This window comes from Aptenodytes patagonicus, chromosome 3 (assembly GCF_965638725.1).
Source record: "Aptenodytes patagonicus chromosome 3, bAptPat1.pri.cur, whole genome shotgun sequence".
NCBI classification, from domain to species: Eukaryota; Metazoa; Chordata; class Aves; order Sphenisciformes; family Spheniscidae; genus Aptenodytes; species Aptenodytes patagonicus.
In genome coordinates this window covers 60,346,450-60,365,438 of record NC_134951.1, presented here as the reverse complement: position 1 = coordinate 60,365,438, position 18,989 = coordinate 60,346,450, and the positions used below count along the sequence as shown (strand labels likewise).

Here is an 18,989-nt window from a genome sequence, read left to right as displayed (position 1 = left end):
CGGTACGCGGGGGCAGGCGGGCCCCGCCTTGCCGCAGCCGGGCCGCTCCGGGCGGACCAGCGCCTTTGCCAGTCACAAGCTCGGGGACGACGAACCCGGGCCCGGGCCCGCATTGCGGGGGGTCTCGCCGCGACATCGCCGCGAAGCCGCCCGGCCCCCGTCCGCCGCCGCCGCCGCCCCGGCCCCTGCCTCCCTCCGGAAGTGACGTTGGCCTCTGCCGTCACAGCGACCGGAAGCGCCGTTGGGCGCAGTAAACAACCCCGTTGAGAGCCCGCGGCCGCCGCGCTTCCATCTTTGAGGAGCCGGAGCCCGAGCCCGAGCCCGAGCCCGCCGCGGACCATGGGCGGCGTCCTGGGCCTCTGCTCCATGGCGAGCTGGGTAAGGTGGGGGCGGGCGGCGCGGTGGTTCCCTGCCCCTCTTTGTCCGTCGCAGGCCCGGAGCGGGGGGGGGGCGGCACCGGCCGCCGGCTCCGGGCCTCGCCCGTCGCCTCCTCGGGCCTTTGTCTCACAGGGGTGGGGGCGTCTGTGGCGCTGCCTTCCTGCCTCCTCAAGCGCGGGGAGGCTGCAGGCCCCCTCCCCTCTGCCACCCAGGCTTTCTCTGCCCCGAGCGACCGCCGCCCCCGCTCCTCCGGGACAGGGCTCTCTCCCCGGCAGGCTGGAGGAGGCGGGCCCTGGGGCGCGCCCCCGCGGTGGTCCCCCCTCTCGGGCTTCTCCGGGGGCTCCCCAGGGATCTGCCGAAGCCGTTTCGCTGGGGCGATGTGGAGCTTGATCAGACAGGCCGGCCTGCTGCGCTGCTGGTCGCTGCCTAATCCGCGTTGCTGTGGGGGAGGCGTTACTGTGTCCGCTAAAATTCCCCCTCCCCAAATCTGTAAAGGAGTCAAAATCTAATTAAATGCTTATGAAGTTAGGCATTTCTTTCGGGAAAAGTAAAACTCGCGTGTTTCCCTGACTCTAGTGATTGTATTTAATTCCTCTTTCTTACGGCTTTGTCTTGAGCAGCTCCGCCCTTTGTAGCATCTTTGTCTTACCGAGGCATCGTTTTCTCACTGCACAGTATCCTGTGGTGACGTGTCACCACCATGCTGAGCATCGTCAGGTGATTTTTCTTCTTAATGGGAAGCAATAGTTTGAGATGTTTTTAAAACTGTTAGCACTATGCATAGAAACATAGAAGTCGGTAGAGATCCTGCATGGCAGTCCTCTGTTGAGGCATTGCTGTCTTATCCTTAAGTGATAGGTATTTCCAAATCTAGTCCCTATGCAAATAGGCACAATCACGTGGATTATGACTGTTTAGGCATTTGGATTAAAAATGTCAGTTGGGTTGTGAAAACCTGAATTTTCCGTACCAAAATATCGCACCATACTTGGGTTAAATGAAATTATGTATATTTAAACAGGAGTTCACACGCACAATTTAATGGTCTAACAAAACCTCATATTGATTCAAACTCCTATCTTTTATGCTATCAATATGTATGAACTTTGGTTCCCCTAGTACAGAGTGATATTTAATTAGAGAGATGATACTTAACTCCTTAATTTCCTGTACAAATTCTCTGAAACGATCATAGAAGTGGTAAATCTGTATGAGCTAAGCTTCCAGGCTGATAATGCCTGTTAATAAGCGCCTAGGCCACTGATAATATCCTGCTAACGAAGTACTGTCATTGTTCATTTTGCTTTAATTAACATTTTAAACACTACTTAATGGATTAGCCTGTTAGGCTTTAATTACTAGCTGAATATAGTTAACTTTAACATTTTTAATTATTGTCAAATAATAAGCGACAGTATAACTATAGGTTTTAATTCAAATACTTGCATTAATATATACTGCATTTTCAAGTGCATAAACAGCCTTCCTGATAACTGGTGTTTGTAGTGCATGAAGAATCCCTGTATACTTCCTCTTGGTTTTGAGTGTTTGTTTCAGTACAGAGAAATTCAGCTAATGGTCTTTTAGATAAAATGATTTACATGAGCGTGTAATCTTGATTAAGTCAGATTTACTGTGGGTAACTAACCCTCGTCCTTTCCTTTAAAGCACCCAAACAAATCAGGGTTGTGTTTTTTTGTTTTTTTTTTTTTTGTTATCCCCCACCCTGATGGCTTTAAAGTGTTGATTTTCTTTCCACATTTAAAACCACAGCTAATCAGCGCTTAAAGCCTATATGATATGATAGTCCTTATAGGAGAAACCTATCTGTGCTGATCTTTAAGGATATGTCAGTATAAAGACAGTTTATCCAGAGAAACAAACTGTGAGGGTGAGGTAGCAGAGGAATCAGATGTAGCGGAGTTTGTGCTAGTGGAGACTGTGCCATGGCCAGCAAAACTACTCCTCTTTTGTCTGGGAAGATGCTGCTGCCGGCATTGCTTCAGCTGTGTAGCTTCTCTGCAAGGCCGCGTGTTGTGCCATGCAGAGCTGCTCTGGGTAACTGGCCTTGGCTTCTGGCCTCATGCCTTTTATTTCTTCTGGATTTTTTTGTGTGGTGTTACTGCTGGTTGTAGCTCTGCCCTACTGTGCGCTGATCAGGCGGTGTTTCAGCTTGGCGGTTTTAAGAGCAAAGATGAGCCTGTTGGAGATGGGGGGTGGGAGGGGGGGGAAGGCCTTAAAAGCACTGTCATCTCACCAAAAGTCTTCTGATCCTGATGACCTAGATCGGTCAGACAGTGCTGTTTTCACTCTGCTGGGTCTTGCCTCTACTGCATTGTTCCCTGAAATAGCTCAGCTGCTGTTTTGCTTGCTTTAATACTCAATCAAGGCAAAGATCTTGATTGAATCAGTTCCTTTAAGCATATGAGTAAGGGATGATGTAGCTAAAACCTGACTAGGCCCAGCGGGGGGCCTAGTGTTTTTGCGAATACTTAATTCAGTATATAATCATTTAGTCACTACCCCAGTAAGAAGATTATGTTTGATATTAAAAACTTGTTCTGTGTGTGTGCATCAGGGGCAGTGACACTTGACTTTCAGTGGTTTTGTGGGGTTTTCTCTCTCCTCTCTCCTGCAATATTCGTCTGGTTATAGAATCATAGAATAGAATCATAGACTCATTAAGGTTGGAAAAGACCCCTAAGATCATCGAGTCCAACCGTCGACCCAACACCACCATGCCCACTAAACCATGTCCCTAAGTGCTTCATCTACATGTCTTTTAAATACGTCCAGGGATGGTGACTCCACCACTTCCCTGGGCAGCCTGTTCCAATGTTTAACCACTCTTTCAGTAAAGAAATTTTTCCTCATGTCCAATCTAAACCTCCCCTGGCGCAACTTGAGGCCATTTCCTCTCGTCCTATCGCTGGTTACTTGGGAGAAGAGACCGACACCCACCTCGCTACAACCTCCTTTCAGGTAGTTGTAGAGAGCGATGAGGTCTCCCTTCAGCCTCCTTTTCTGCAGGCTAAACAACCCCAGTTCCCTCAGCCGCTCCTCATAAGACTTGTTCTCCAGACCCTTCACCAGCCTCGTTGCCCTTCTCTGCACACGCTCCAGCACCTCGATGTCCTTCTTGTAGTGAGGGGCCCAAAACTGAACACAGTATTCGGGGTGCGGCCTCACCAGTGCCGAATACAGGGGCATGATCGCTTCAATGATCGTGTTATGTGTTCCTCCTGCAATTTCCACTGCTCTAGAGAATGAAGTGGGTGGTTTAGCAGGCATGAATTAACTTGTCTGCCCAGCTGGCTGCTCCCAGAATAGGTGTGTGGGTCATCTTTTCTTATTTTGCCACAGTGAACACCACTGAGCTGCTTATTTTTCTCAAAAACGTGTAGGGATGTGAGTTGGTTGGTAGGTCCAAAAGTTACCGGATGGCAATAGGTTTATGCAGTTGTGACTTAGTAACTGTTGTCCAAGCTTCCTTAAGAAAGCAAGCTCAAAACTAATTGCAGAGTAACTGTCTGCATCTCTGACTAAGCTGGCCTTCACCTGGGGAGCTAATATTAAGCTTTGATTTGTGTAGTAGTATCCTACTATTTGTACTGTAGTATTTTTTTTTTGTAGGAGGTGTGCTCTGAATTTAGGAAGAAAGAAAATGACACAAACTGTCCTTGCCTCCTCTGCTGATAAACTCAGCTCCGTGGACCAAATGTTCTTTGCTCTCTGTTCTTTTTGAAGTCTGTTACTTGTTAGAAGTGTTTTCGCCGATAGTACAATAATACTATTTTATTGGAATGGTATATATTTTATTCTGTCTTGCTAAAAGAAAGAGGGACTTGGACTGTAATGTGATTCCTTGTAGAAGTGGCCAACTTATGTAAATAGTATCGTTTATCAGTAGGTCTCTTGTTCAGAAATGTGCATGATCACAGCTTGTAAGGATGAGCTGTTTTAAAAGCTGGTGTAGGAGCTCAGACACACAAATGGGGCATATTGCCTCATTTGAGGCACATTGTTTCTCAGTGAGGGGAAGTCAGTCATCTTTATTTTGGTCACTGCAAGCCTCCCCTGTGTCTAGAAACATGCATTCCTCTGTGTTCCCCTTGATGCACTCAGGAGGAAGCTGCTTGAATTACTTAGGTATTTAGCAAACAATTTAACACTGGGATTCTCCAGAGAAGTGACTTCTATGTCAGACGGTCCTTGCACCAAATTTTCTGCAGCAGATGAACCTAGGCTTATATTCTACTCTGCCAAATTCAACCTTTTATTCAACAGTATCTTCAAAAATATTAATGCAGACAGAATTAGTTCAAGAAAGTAATTTTTTGAACAGAGAATAGAAAGGTTATTTGCGTGTGTGTGTAGGAAATAGTGTAATACATTAGTACTGTAAAATCCTGATGAATCCTAAGCCAATATTTGCCATACATTTCCTGCTTACTAAGGATAGATGCCACTAATGTAGTTGCTTGCAGTCATAGAACAGCCTCGAAGGATCATCTGGTCCAACCTTTCATAGGAGGGGGAGCCTAGATGAGGTGATCTAGGACCCTGTCCAGTTGTGTCTTGAAAACCTTCAGCGATGGGGACTCTACCATGTCCTTGGGGAGGTTGTTGCAGTGACTGATTGTTCTCACTGTAAAAAATTTCTTTCTTACAATGAGATGAAACCTCTCCTGGAATCAACACCCTCATACTCTTTGTGCTATAATGATACTGAGTGGAGGAGGAGGTAAAAAAGGGCAATATAATATCTTTGACATACTGAAATAGTTATAATGAGAATCTAGCTAGTTTCACTTTTTTAGCAAGACAAATTTAATAGTGAAGTTTGCTAATTTAAAAATGATTCTGTAGCATAGTGGAGTGAAAATTCTTGGCTCTTCCATCCTCGAAAAGGAACACAAGTACAAAAAGAATACAAGGAAAGTATTTAAAAGACCCAGTTTGTGGGTCCAGTGTGTGGGTCCAGTTGAACCTGTAAGAACAGCTAATCTGAGCCTTTTCCTGAGGGTTTCTCAGGAGGCTGCCAAGAGCCTTGTGGCAGTCTGTCTGCTCTTCCCTACAAGCCCTGGGGCCTTCCTGGTAGCGGCGGCGGACTGCTGGCATTTTTGTTTGTCATATGACTAAACTTTTAACAACCCTCTCTGACACATGCCAGTCATACTGAATGATTGACGTGCACTGGTCATGTGGCTGTCTAACCAGTCATGTTCTTATGTGACTGACTGAGTGTCTTTCATGCGGTGATTAACACCTGTGGCTTTTGTCACGTGGCGGAGGTGTCCCTGCATGTGTGCTGGGGGAGAAGCTGGGTTGTAGCGCCCTTCAGTATCTTTGTCAGAGGTTGCGTGGTCTGTTGTAGCTCAGATAGGGCAGCGCTCCCTTCGTAACTTTACCTTAGCTGAAAAATATGTGGCCTCCAAAACTTAGCTGTTAACTGCTCACTGGGATTTCCCATATCTTCTAGGCAAAATAATTTATTTGTAAATTAAAAAAAAACAGAAAACAAAACATTTTGATTGTACCCTTCCTCTTTTGGCTTACGTTTACTTGTGGAACCTTGCCCTTCTTTCGCTTCCTGAATTGTCACTCAGCAAGTGGCAGAAAATTGCGAAGGGGTGAAGTACGCTTCCCGCTTCCCACCCCCGGGTGAGCTAGCACTATCTGCTCCCTTTCCTTCTTCCGACAATTTTCTGTTTAAGAGTTAAATACAGGTAAATTTTGTCCTATTTTTCCCCCTTGTAGTATTACGACTGTACAGCATTCCTATCCACTTTCGCTGTTGGTATTTGGTAGCAATGATAATACGTATACTGTGTGTTTGCTTTGTTCTTGTGGTTTGTAACTGTTACATTGCGTAAGTTAATTTTGCCAGCTAACAGAATTATGTGATACGTGAGTAGCTGCTAAATATGCAATAATTTGCAATCTAAGCTTTATGCTATTTTACCTATTGTTTGTGCTCCAGTAATGTTTATGGCCCCAGTGAGGATTGTGGCCCAACTCTGCCAGATGCTGAAAATGTACCTAGATGGCAGTTGTGCTCAAATTTCTTTTCTGCGGTGTGTTTGTTTAATCTCTGCAGCTGTGGAAGGGAGGATGTAGTTGTTAACTAAAAGCAATCCTTGCATCTCATTTAGCTGAAATGAAATAAAATTCAAGAGAACAAATGAGCCTGAATCCAGTCTTTATTTCCTCTGAATGGATAAATGATTACTTTTGACATAGCACTAATTTCACTCCACAGCGGTGCCAAGATTGTTAGGGGGCTCTGTAATGTGTTGCAGCGACTTAGTCTGCACTAGTGATGAAATGCATAGGATGAGTCATTCTGATGATCTACACAGCCTGATTAAATATTGAAATCTAGCAATGCAAAACTTTTTAAAGAATTTGTTTTATGTTCTGTCTCTCTGTCAGATACCGTGCTTATGTGGAAGTGCCCCGTGCTTGCTCTGCCGATGCTGCCCCAGTGGAAACAACTCCACCATAACTCGGCTGGTTTATGCATTCTTCTTACTTCTTGGCGTGAGTGTTGCCTGTGTAATGTTAATACCAGGCATGGAAGAGCAGCTGAAGAAGGTCAGGTTACTTCTTTGCTAGCATGTTTGGTAGAACAAATGTCGCAGATAATTGTAAATGACATCTTGAAAGCATGGGTTTTCTTTGGAAATACGTAATTGTGCTGCCACCTGTGCTTCACAGTCACCGTTAATTTCACTGTAGGTCAAATAAACAAAGAACTCATGGGACAGTCACTGCATAGATGAAAAGCGCTATTTAGAAATAAAGTTGCATCTCTTCTTTAATAGCTCAGAGCAGAAAAAATAAAATCTTGTATCAAACAAGAAAATGTAACTTATGTATGTGGAGTTTTAAATTATATATTATTGAGATGCTTGTATTTGTGGCACTTGATTGATTTTGATTGCTGTTAATAAAAGAAAAAAATAACCACAATCTAAGATATGTCTTTTAGTTTCATTGTGTTGTACTAGTTAAAAATCTATTTTAAAGTCTGCAAATGCATAACAAAAATAATTCTCACTAATGATAGCATATTTTTCACTTAAGGAAATTAGGAAGTGCTTATAGGATTTTACAGTTTATTAGTTATATGAAGATACGGTAGTGCGTGTAAAATTACAGAGTGATAATTTGAGTTATGAGAGAGCTTATAGGTTCACTGAACTTGGGTTGCATGTGCTTTGGTTCTGTTAGTCTTCGTTTTGCTGTCTTTAATTTTTTTCTAGTAGATAGTAACTTCTGTTAGGCATGCTTTTGATTTTCTTCCCCCAAAATGATTAATCTGTAAATGTTTATTTCAGTGTGGTATAGTAACCATGTTACAGCTTCAGTGAGAGCCATGTTAGTCATCTAGGGAAGAAAATTACAGCCTTCTGGAGTATGATTTGACTTCAAAAAGATGTTGCTCATGTCCTGGTAGTGACTGGAAAGGATATTCTCAGCTGTTTCATATGGAAGTTACAGATACTTCTAATTGATGGTGATGTTACTTTTTGAGGGGAGGCTGTTTCTGTTTTAAAGAGATGTGAGCAGGCTGCCTTCTCCTAGCTATGTCACGAACCTGATAGTAACTGTCAAGTCAAATTTACCAAATCCCAGATCTTTTATTTAGCTCCTGATTCAGATCAACAGGTGAAAACTGCATTTCTTTGAGAAGTTCTGAAATTGCTAATAACAACCCCCCTCTCCCCCACTGTTAATAAGATTTATTTTTGGTTTTGTTTAGAATTTGCCTATGCGGGATTTTTTCCCTTGAATGTGTTTAATATTCTGGTTGGACTGTAACTAGCAATGCAGCCCTTCAGTATCATGTTTTCTAGCAATTTTAATAGTTGCATAATGTTACAATATTAATGAATTGTATATTAATAAATTGCTAATACATATTTACTCACAGGAGGCCTTTTACACATCACTGAAGTGTCTTGTATTTATCACAGATCCCTGGATTTTGTGATGGAGGGATGGGAACAACTATTCCTGGTGTGCATGGCCATGTGAATTGTGATGTACTAGTTGGTTACAAAGCCGTGTACCGTGTGTGCTTTGGTATGGCCATGTTCTTCCTTCTCTTCTCCTTATTGATGATCAAAGTGAAGAGCAGCAATGACCCAAGAGCAGCGGTGCACAATGGGTAAGATACAGAAATGAGAACTGGGATGGGCGGTGTGTCCATATGAGATACAGCTACTGTGAAAATAAAGCCTGTGGCTGAGCACACTGGTCAAATCTACTGTTCCACAAACAATTAATTTCGTAGTAGCTAGAGGAGTGTTGTTGCAGTAGAGGGTGTTCAAAGTTATTAGTTCTTAGACATGGCAGATTAATTTTTGCAAGAGGAAAAGATACACATGGCTGTCACTTTTCAGAGCCTGAACTCTGACAATGGATAATCTGTCCAGAGGTTTCCCAAGATTAGAGATTCTGCTTTTGTCCAAAGATGACAAAATTCAGAGGTGAATAATGGTAACTAAGTTTCATTCCACTGAGATTTTTTTCAACAAATAGAAAGATTAAAAAGCCTCATCTGTCCTCTAGGAATTACATTCCTTTTCACTTTGATGTTTGTAAGGGCTTGCTCATTTCTGAACAGCTTTATTTTAAAGATCCTAACAGTTACATGTATCTATATAGATATATAACATATCTCTTCCCCCTCTGCTATCTTTTCTTCAGTCTCCCCTCTGCATAAAGAAGAGTGAGTTATGTATTTAGTTTCTGAACTTTCCAGAAAATTTTTCTTTTCTATTTCATTGTAGTTAGGATTATCAGATGGAAGATAATAGTGGAATTTCAGCTTGTGGGTTGACACAAGTGGTAGTTTTCATCCAGGCTCAGCCTATGTGTAATGTAGCTTCTTGAACCAAGGAGATGTAAATATTTGTAATAGGGCACGGCACTAAAAAGCATAAAACCATTTATGGTGCCTAGTCTTAGTGGTCACAGTGATTGCTTAGACTACTACTTTTTCAACATGATTATATTTAACAGAAGCTATGAACAGCTAAGCAATAAAAATGAAGAAGTCATTTTACTTTATATTCAGTATAATAAGATTAAACGTTTCTAGCATAAAATGAGAAAAAACTTCAATGATTTCTGTAGGGGAAAAGAAAATAATTAAGACTGAGCAGAACATTGCTTTGTTTACTTCTTTTGTTTGTTTTGGTCTAATGAAAAAGAGGCCGGTACAGTTTTAAGATGCGTTAGCAGCAGTAACTCAGCTCAGCCTTTCCCTCCGCCCTGCTTTGTTCAGGAGAGCATACTTGTTACAAGCAAGAAGAAAATGGTTCAGGTACACTCTGTATCAACACTGTGTGTTTTTACAATAAAAGACACCTTTTACATGATGTGGAATCTTTTTACCTAAAACTGCTTCTTAAGTGTTTGGGATCTTCTTGATACCCTTATCTGGAGTTGTGCTCTCCAGTACAAATTTTGGAACTATTTATGCAGCCCATAGCAGTTCACTCTTCTTAGCCAATCTAGCGTCACCGCTAGGATAACAGGAAAAATGATACTCGTTAACTGTTAGTGCTAAAATATTTAATAATGTTGCTTCCAACACTTCTGTAATGACTAGTTGCTTCAATAGTATGCATTACAGATAGCTTTATGAAAACCATGGCTTTTGATTTTTGAAATTGTATGTATCTTCAGTAATACTTTGCAATGTAATCTTTCTGTCAGTGATTTGAAATATTCAGGATATTAAGTTTTTCCATGTATGTGTACTAACTTTTTCATGCTTGCATGCAAGTTAAGCCCAGTAATGTGGTCCAGTGCCAATGTTCACCTTCTTTGCTTTTTAACAGCAGTCAGAATGGTTTCTTGCCTCAGGTTAAGAAGAATAATAGAAAAAATCAGTTACAATGTATTCACAGGATTGTTGCTGGCTTGCACAGAATGCATAGCAACTGTGGGTGTTATTTCAGATGAGTATTGTTTTCAGCTGTCATGCACGTTATATGGGTAGAGTGTTAAGATCCCTTAAAGTCTGGAATGAGAAATGAAATTTTTACAAACTTGAACCTGTTCTTATTTCTATAATTGAGAATGAAAGTGATTTAAAAAACCTAAAATTCCACATGTGGATTCAAAAACTAGTTTTAGTGGGGTATGTATTACACCATAAATGTTATAAGTTAATTCAGCTTTCAAACTGGGTTTAGTCAGTTCTCTGTATCCCAGGGAATTAGTCCATTTTTCCCATATTCTGCACTTCTGTCATCTCACATAGTTCCTCTCCACACAGTTGGAATTTATTCCTCTGGTCACCATCACCTGATTGTAACAGCCAGAAGGAGAGATTAAACTTGTTCAAAGTATGGAAAAATGACAAGAGATAGAAAACTTGAAAACCGTGCAAGTGTTTGACGTCGCAGGGGTGTGGTACATGTCTCTGTGCTATATTCAGTTTTGAAGTACCTGTAGATGGTACAGTGCCTGTATTTGGAGCTCCCTGTCACTGTGATCAGAAAAAATATTTTTCACCTTCTTATAGTTTTGTTGGCGTAACTTTTTGACTTGAAGTTCCCTATGCGGGGTATATTTGTACACAGTCTGTATTTGGGGTGGGTTTGGTGTATCTTTGGTGGAAGATATTTCCTTGTCTGCTTTCTGGGAAGCATCTGATCTGTTTTGCTTGTCCATGAGTGTGTATCTTTTACTGGGAAAAAAAAAATAAAATCCAGTGCTACTGCACTGGAACAGGGACTTAAAATTTGATTGTGTCCTTTCTGTGAAGGATAAATCCTTTGCTTTTGTTGTTGTGATTAAGTCCTCATCAGACGTAGGCCTAAAGAGTCTGAAGTTAGGTGGGAAGAATCCAGGCTTTTGTACATCTCTCTCTTGTAGGAAATGAATCAAGACTGGTAGGGACCTCCAGCATAATGTCTCTGTCATTGTAGGCACCAGATCTTCTACCTTTTTGGTTTTGATATTAAAAACAGGTAGGGATTTTTTTAACCTGATTTTCTGATTTGTAGGCAGTTCAGTAATCTCACTGCTCTAGTTAAAAACCTTCTCAAAAAAACAACCAACCAAACAAAAATACCCAACTCACAAATATATTCCACCCTGGCTTCATTTGTAATAAGCGAGTGAGATATCTCTGGGAAATGTGTCAAACTCTGTGTCAGTCTAGCACAGCTCAAGCATAATTTTCTGGAGAACAAAAATCTTGGGCAGATGAAGTAGGATAAAAATTAAAAGAAGTGAGTTAAGAATGAGTGAATTAAAAAAAGAAACAAACACTTAAGGATGTGCATTTTGTGTACTTTCAAGTTTTTGTGAATTAGATCAGACTTCAGCAGTTGCCTGACTTTTTTTTTTTTTTTTAATTTCCCTTTAGATTCTGGTTCTTTAAATTTGCAACAGCACTTGCAATTAGTGTTGGAGCTTTCTTCATACCAGAGGGACCGTTTACAACTGGTAAGGGAATATTGTCTTCCACTGTATCATGGTGCAATCATAACTGGTTTTAAAACAAAACTAAGTGCATGCTGATATCTTATCGTTTTAATTGTAGCTGTGTAACTATAGCACTTTTCTGTGTTTAGGGACATTAAGACAGGGTGGTAAATTATCTATGGTTCTGAGCTGGTTTTGTTTTATTTCTCTTTTAGTGTGGTTTTATGTAGGTATGGCTGGAGCATTCTGCTTTATTCTTATTCAGCTGGTCTTGCTTATTGACTTTGCCCACTCCTGGAATGAATCTTGGGTTGAAAAAATGGAGGAAGGAAACTCAAGATGCTGGTATGCAGGTAAAGGACTGTACTACAATCAAGTTTTAAATTTCATTGTGCATTATGTTAAATAAGTTATTCACCGAGTAGTGCATTTTACCAGAGTGCAGAAGGGCTGCTTCGTGCATAAGTATCATTTTCTCAGATGGTGTAGTTCAGCTCCATTGTCTTGCTGTCCTTTTGATGTCAAGTTAAATAAAGAGGGAGGAGGGTAGGGAGAGGGGCAGCAGCCTCTGAGTTACAAGATCTAATCCCTGGAAGCAGGCCATCAGTTTGTGATAGCAGAGAAGTCGCAATTGTGGGGTTTGGTTTTTTTTTTTTTTTCTTTTTTCAGCCACAGGTTTTGTTACACCTTAGCGCAGATTAAAAACAAACTAGTCTGTTACTGCTTCATGTTGAGCATAAGCATCTCAAATAATTGTTTTTTCTTTCTGTCTGCCGGTCAGTCATTCTTCGAAGGTATATCCTGAGTGAAAGGCCAAGATAGTGATGGAGAGTACAAGTCATCTCACTGGAGAAATGATATGTTAATTTTAATAAAACGTTTCAGATGTGATAATTTAGGTGTTTTAAAAGACAGCACACCCTGTCTTCGTGCAATGGCCACTTCACTCTCTAATGTTTTTAATAAGATGGAATTTGGAAATAAGATTTTGTTTTTCCTTCTGTTGGAGAAGTAGTTCTTCAGTTTCTTTTTTTTAAGCTTTTAGCCAAAGTGTAGTATGTAGTATAACAGTATTCCTTCATACTTGCTCTTCTTGGTTGCTGTTAGAGCACTGGAGAATCAAGTATGGCTTCAGGCTTCCCATTTATTGTGTTCTTTCTTTTTAAGACCTCAGAGTATTGAGAAGAACTTACTTCCTTTACATTTCAATGCCCAGAGCTGCTCTCTAATTGTCATTGTATACCGTATCCAAAAACCTGATAATCGTGCAATATTATTTCAATTTTAATACTCTCCATTATTAACCAGTTTAACTCTGTTTTTGTCTCTTTTCACAGCTCTGCTGTCAGCTACAGCTGTCAATTACCTGCTGTCTCTAGTAGCTATTGTCTTGTTTTATGTTTATTATACTCATCCAGAAGGTTGTTCTGAAAACAAGACATTCATCAGTGTTAATATGCTGCTGTGTATCGGTGCTTCTGTAATGTCAATTCTGCCGAAGATTCAGGTATAGTTTTAATTCTGTTACCTTTTAGGGGTGGTTTTTTTTTGTGTTATCAGTCCTAGAAACCTATAATATTATTGTGCCCGAGACTTTTAATTGCCTAACTTTGCTGTTTCATGACTACTTTGTATAGGAATCTCAGCCAAGATCTGGTTTGCTGCAGTCTTCTGTGATCACAATTTATACAATGTATTTGACTTGGTCAGCTATGACCAACGAACCAGGTAAGTGTAGTAGCAATATATGGCTTTTTGGGTAACCAGTTCAGCAGTAAATTGTATCTTTACCTTTTTGCAAGGCAATATTACAATGGGGTACTATAATGCATGCAAGTTAGAGGCAGGACTCATTAGTTTGTGTTCTCTCCCCCCCCCCCAACTTTCTGTGATAATACCGAAGAAATAGTTCTTCCAAAGATAATGTGTTTTTCACTTGCTCTTAAGTTTTATCGTATGGAAGAATTCCAACCTATTATTGGCAGAACTGCAGTATGCTAAGGCTTAGACTTTGCAGATTACCACAACTCTTCCAAGGTGCCTGGGAGGTTCATCTCCCTACCAAGTTTCAAGTTTCTTACCTGGTGACTGAGATGCTACTGATGATATTTTTCTGAACTGAGGATTTTAAAAAATGTATCAATAAATGTTTTCAATGTTTCTTGTGTCTGAAAACAGCTAAGCATCTCTTAAAAAAAAAAAAAAGTTTTTTCAGAAATTCTGGTGATTAAAATAAACTGCCAAATACTGATTTTTTTTTTTTTTTTTGGTGTTTTTAATTGGGTTTCTGGCCCTTTTATCTTAATTATGGACAATCTTTTGTGCTTCTGTGTAACAGCATACATATGAGTCATACCTAATTCCTGCAGTAATTATGGGGAAATAAGATTGTCTGCTACTTTCAGCTGTTTCGTCTGTGTTATCTGTGGATGCTGTGAGTTGGGAACTGTTGATAATACGAAACTGACTTTGTAGCATTCTTTTCCAACTCTGAGATGACTCTGGTACCCCATCTATAGAGTATATGTTTGTCAAACTGGGTTTCTAGTGGTAGAATTTCTAAAGCTTAATATGCAGAGCACTTTTATTGCATCTAATTATATGAGACGGAACAGTAAAGCAGTTGATGCATATCTTATATAAGTTTAAAATCCTTTTATCTGCTCAGGGAGACAGATTTTTATGCCACATGCTGTCGTTGGCCTGCTTTAGAGAGACTCAATAGGCTAAAATTAGATTCAAAGCTTTTTTACTTCAAGACTGTCACAGTCACAAAGTTCCTTTCTATTACTGTGTATTCAGCGTGGAAATGTAATACTAAATATTTGTTCTGTTCTTGTTTTATGTAAGTTTTAATGTAACTTCCCCCACAGATAGGCGCTGTAACCCAAGTTTGCTGAGCATCATTGGTTACAACAGCACCACCGTTCCAACCCAAGGTCAGGTAGTTCAGTGGTGGGATGCACAAGGAATCGTAGGACTGGTCTTGTTTTTGCTGTGCGTTCTTTATTCAAGGTAAGATTCCTTTAAAAAAATTCCTACTAACTTGTATTACTTCTCATTGTCAGATACTAGATTGTATTTATTTGGGTAACTGTACTGTGTCCTTTCCTGTCAAATACAGCATCCGAACATCCAACAACAGCCAAGTTAACAAGCTGATGCTGACCAGTGATGAATCAACGCTGATAGAGGATGGCATGCCCAGGAGTGACGGCTCCCTTGACGATGGAGATGATGTTCACCGAGCCATAGATAACGAGAGGGATGGAGTTACTTACAGTTACTCCTTCTTTCATTTCATGCTTTTCCTGGCATCACTGTATATCATGATGACACTTACCAACTGGTACAGGTATTTACGTTTGATAATATATTGTGCTAATAATGAGCATACAAGACGCTATCTTTTGCTGGACAAGGAGGCGTAAGTGGTGTGCTGTGGGGAATGGAGGTCTTGAATGGACTTCTCAAGGGAAGTATACTGTTTGATCTATATTAAATGAATTGCATTGGAAAATTGGAGTAGCCAACCTTGTTCACAAGTGCCTGTCATATTTTCTAGGCTAATTCTCATGATTCACAGGACTGCTGAAACACGTCGTGCTGAAGTGAACAGGATAGAGTCTTAAATTCTATAACAACTAAAAATAAGTAAACACGAGGCCCATGTCTGGTACAAAGAGCTGGAAAAAGGAGAGATAGGACATGTTATATCAGCAGGTCGAAGGAGAGATGATCCTTCCCCTCTACTCAGCACTGGTGACCACACCTGGAGTGCTGGGTCCGGTCCTGGGCTCCCCAGTACGAGAGAGACATGGACATACTGGAGAGAGTCCAGCGAAGGGCCACAAAGATGAAGAAGGGACTGGAGCACCTGTCGTATGAGGAGAGGCTGAGAGAGCGGGGACTGTTCAGCCTGGAGAAGAGAAGGCTCAGGGGGGATCTCATCAATGTATATAAATAAATACCTGAAGGGAGGGTACAAAGAGGACGGAGCCAGGCTCTTTTCAGTGGTGCTCAGTGACAGGACCAGAGGCAATCGGCACAAACTAAAACACAGGAGATTCCCTCTGAACATCAGGAAACACATTTTTATTGAAAGGGTGACTGAGCACTGCGCAGGTTGCCCAGGGAGGTTGTGGCGTCTCCATCCTTGGAGATATTCAAAAGCCGTCTGGGCATAGTCCTGGTTAGCTGGCTGTAGGTGTCCCTGCTCGGGCAGGGGGGTTGGAGGAGATGACCTCCAGAGGTCCCTTCCAACCTCTCAGCCATTCTGTGACAGGATCTGGTGGAAGAAAATGAGGTGGTCTGCTCCCTGAAAAAACCCTCATGATAAAATAGTCCTCCTGTGTGTGAATTGTTACTATGTTTAGCAGCTTGAGCAGATGTTCTTCAGAATTGAAAAATATAAATTATGGTCTCTAATAATTTGCTAGAGGACAATTTGTATCAAAATAGCAACACTAAAAGGTGTTTCCTTCAAAAGTAACTCGATAGATAGGTCTGCTGTGGATTTGATTTCTGGCCCTGCTTGGGTCAATATAACATCAAGATTATCAATTCTTCTAGGTGTTGTCTTTCGGCCAGGTAAAATGCATTATTTGTATCTATAAATGCTATCCATTTCCTGCCTTTCCACAGATTTGCTTAGAGATTCGTCATAATTATTTCTGCTTCTTGGCAGCTTCTCTTACTAAATATTTTTTTGGGCTGCTGTTGCTTTCCCCACCTTCCTGTGACACCAACTTACAAATGGTGTTCCTGTACAGATTGGTGTGAACTGCCCGGAAGAAGGGTAGAGATGTCCTTTGAGGTGTGGAGCTGAAGTGAAAATGATCTGCTGTGAAAATAGTGTTGGAGAGTGGCTTACTACACTAGTATGTCATACTGAAACAAAAATTGCAAACTTTCTTTTTTCTTCTCCTTCTCTCACAGTCCGGATTCTTCTTATGAGACGATGACCAGCAAATGGCCATCTGTCTGGGTGAAGATATCTTCCAGCTGGATTGGCATCGTGCTGTACGTGTGGACTCTGGTTGCTCCGCTGGTTCTTACAAACCGTGACTTCGACTGAGCTGTGCTGCTCTCTAGGGCGATTGTGCTAGCTTCACCGTGTCTTCGAAACAAACAGTATTCCAGATAATAGTGCAGTTGTGAATGCGTGTGCACACGTGTGCGTGTGCTATCCGTGTAGTATACCCTGCTTTATTCTGCATGATTACCTTCAATCATGTCTTTTGTCATTTCACTAAATGACTTTTTCTAGCTGAGCTCAGTGGCAATTGCTATAATGACAGTTTTCATAGGATTACTCCTAGATTGAGTGCTTCGGGAGCATTAGATGCAAGATCAAGACCTTTTGGAAGTAGGTTTTTTTTCCCTCTCAGTTGCATTAAATAGTTGTAGGAAAAAAGGTGCAAGTGTTAATTAGGGTAACAAAACAGTATTAGATCAGGCTTTGCGAGCAAAGGAGGGGGCTGCCTTTGATCCCTGTTGCCTTGATTCCAAAGTCGGTCTTGAGTACGCATTTGTTAGGCTCGAAGTTGTGCATGTTGGAGTTTACTGGACGTCTTGCAGCATTTTGGCACTAGCAGCCTGACCTCTTCCCGTTCTGAGGGCAGCAACACCTTTAGCACAGATGTTAAATGGGGAAAACTTGCACCTGAAGCTGCAGGGGAGCTGGTGTCCTCCCTCCTTGGTGCCGTTGGGTCCGATGTGTCCCGTTGCAGACAGGGGGACGGACACCCTGGGGAAAAACATCCTGGTATCAGATGCTCAGAAGCATGTTTTTAAGGCACCTGTTTACAATGCGCATCTATGTATTATTATTATTTTTATTTTTTTTTTAAAGTAGTTTAAATGGGATAGCTGTGCTGTAATTTATTGCTGTTTTGTGTGCCACTTTCTTTCTTGGCTAAGCTACAATCACAGAGTTTGCAAGGAGCCAAGCGGTGAAAACTGTGTAAGCCCTTTAGAGGAATTTTTTGAGTACTGTGGTTAAAAAAGAAGTGGAGGAAAAGGAGCACTGAAATTACAGTAACTGAAGGAGGCTTGCATCGACTGAGGCTTCAACAAAAGTGCTTCTTAATATATTTGGGGCTCTAAATTTTGAAATCTTTTAGTGTATAAGGTACTTTGCTCATTGTCCATTGCCAGAGATGGACTCGAGCCTGCAAAGTCTAAATCTAGGCATGAGGTAAGACATTAATGTTTGATTAAAATACTGTATAGTTCCTGTGCAGTTATGAAATCTTAAATGCTTTTGTGCTCGCTGCTTTGTAATTGAAGTATGATGTAAGCTGCATTATTTCTCTCTCTGTTCCTTGCCACAACTTGAGACTAGAGCAGCCTGACTGGGAGTGACCCTAGAGCCTTCGGCAGATGTCATGCTGATCTGTTACCGTGGTGTTTATACTGTTACTTCCTGCTGCTAATTATTCTCCAAGCTTTTATTTTAATTCTGCACCTAAACACTGACATTTACTGCAGACGTCTGACATGTTGGTCAAACTTGAGATGGTAATGGAAGGATTAGTACAGGCTTGTAATAATTTGGAATATGTTGTTACCCTATTAATAAATAAATTTGGATGAAGATGTCCAGTGACTTTTGATGTCTCATACTACCGCCAGACAGGGATAGTGTCGGGTTTTATATTGTATTCTCATCTTCTGTTCCTGGGATGTTTTATAGCACTTGTCATCTGAGAAGTAACAGCTGACAGTGCCGCACAGCACGCCTGCACGGCCGTTAGTTCCTGGCTCTTTGGGAGATCACGTGTAACCCCCCCCACCCCATGAAGTCTTCTGGCAGTTCTCCTCTGTGCCCTTCGCATCCATCTCTGGAAACGCAAACGTGCTTCACACTTGTAACTGCATTCCTGCTTCATCAACTGCTGCGGCATTGTATTGCACCTGTGCTGTTCATGTTCGGGTGAAACACCTGAATGCCCGTTTTAAGGCAGCAGCTCCAGGGTCCTGTAACAAATAACTAGTCACTGGATTGGGACGATGAACAGACAGCTGTGTCTATGGATTCAGCTCCTTGTACAAGTGGCTAGAGTCCTCCTTTTAAAAAAAAATAAAAAGGAAATTGAGTGCAGTGCCAGGTGTTTTTCCTGTTGCGTGTATGAAGTTACTAAAATCCAGTTCCT

The 18,989-nt window shown here is 41.4% G+C and overlaps 1 protein-coding gene across 1 annotated transcript; it reads left to right on the top strand.

Annotated features, from left to right (window-relative positions):
* Window positions 1–235: 235 nt before the first annotated feature.
* SERINC1 (serine incorporator 1) lies at window positions 236–18,434 on the top strand. Its single transcript, XM_076333502.1, has 10 exons — window positions 236–378; window positions 6,814–6,975; window positions 8,361–8,554; window positions 11,774–11,853; window positions 12,048–12,185; window positions 13,170–13,339; window positions 13,470–13,560; window positions 14,706–14,847; window positions 14,957–15,187; window positions 16,771–18,434. The coding sequence occupies exons 1-10, from the start codon at window positions 340–342 to the stop codon at window positions 16,907–16,909; spliced, it is 1,386 nt and encodes a 461-aa protein (XP_076189617.1). The 5' UTR covers window positions 236–339; the 3' UTR covers window positions 16,910–18,434.
* The last annotated feature ends 555 nt before the right edge of the window (window positions 18,435–18,989 follow it).

Excerpts from the sequence above, each read along its gene's own strand:
- SERINC1 (XM_076333502.1), top strand. The coding sequence starts at position 340 with ATGGGCGGCGTCCTGGGCCTCTGCTCCATGGCGAGCTGG. Across the intron at positions 13,561-14,705 it reads AGCTATGACCAACGAACCAG|ATAGGCGCTGTAACCCAAGT; the intron begins GTAAGTGTAGTA and ends CTTCCCCCACAG. Across the intron at positions 15,188-16,770 it reads ACACTTACCAACTGGTACAG|TCCGGATTCTTCTTATGAGA; the intron begins GTATTTACGTTT and ends CTTCTCTCACAG.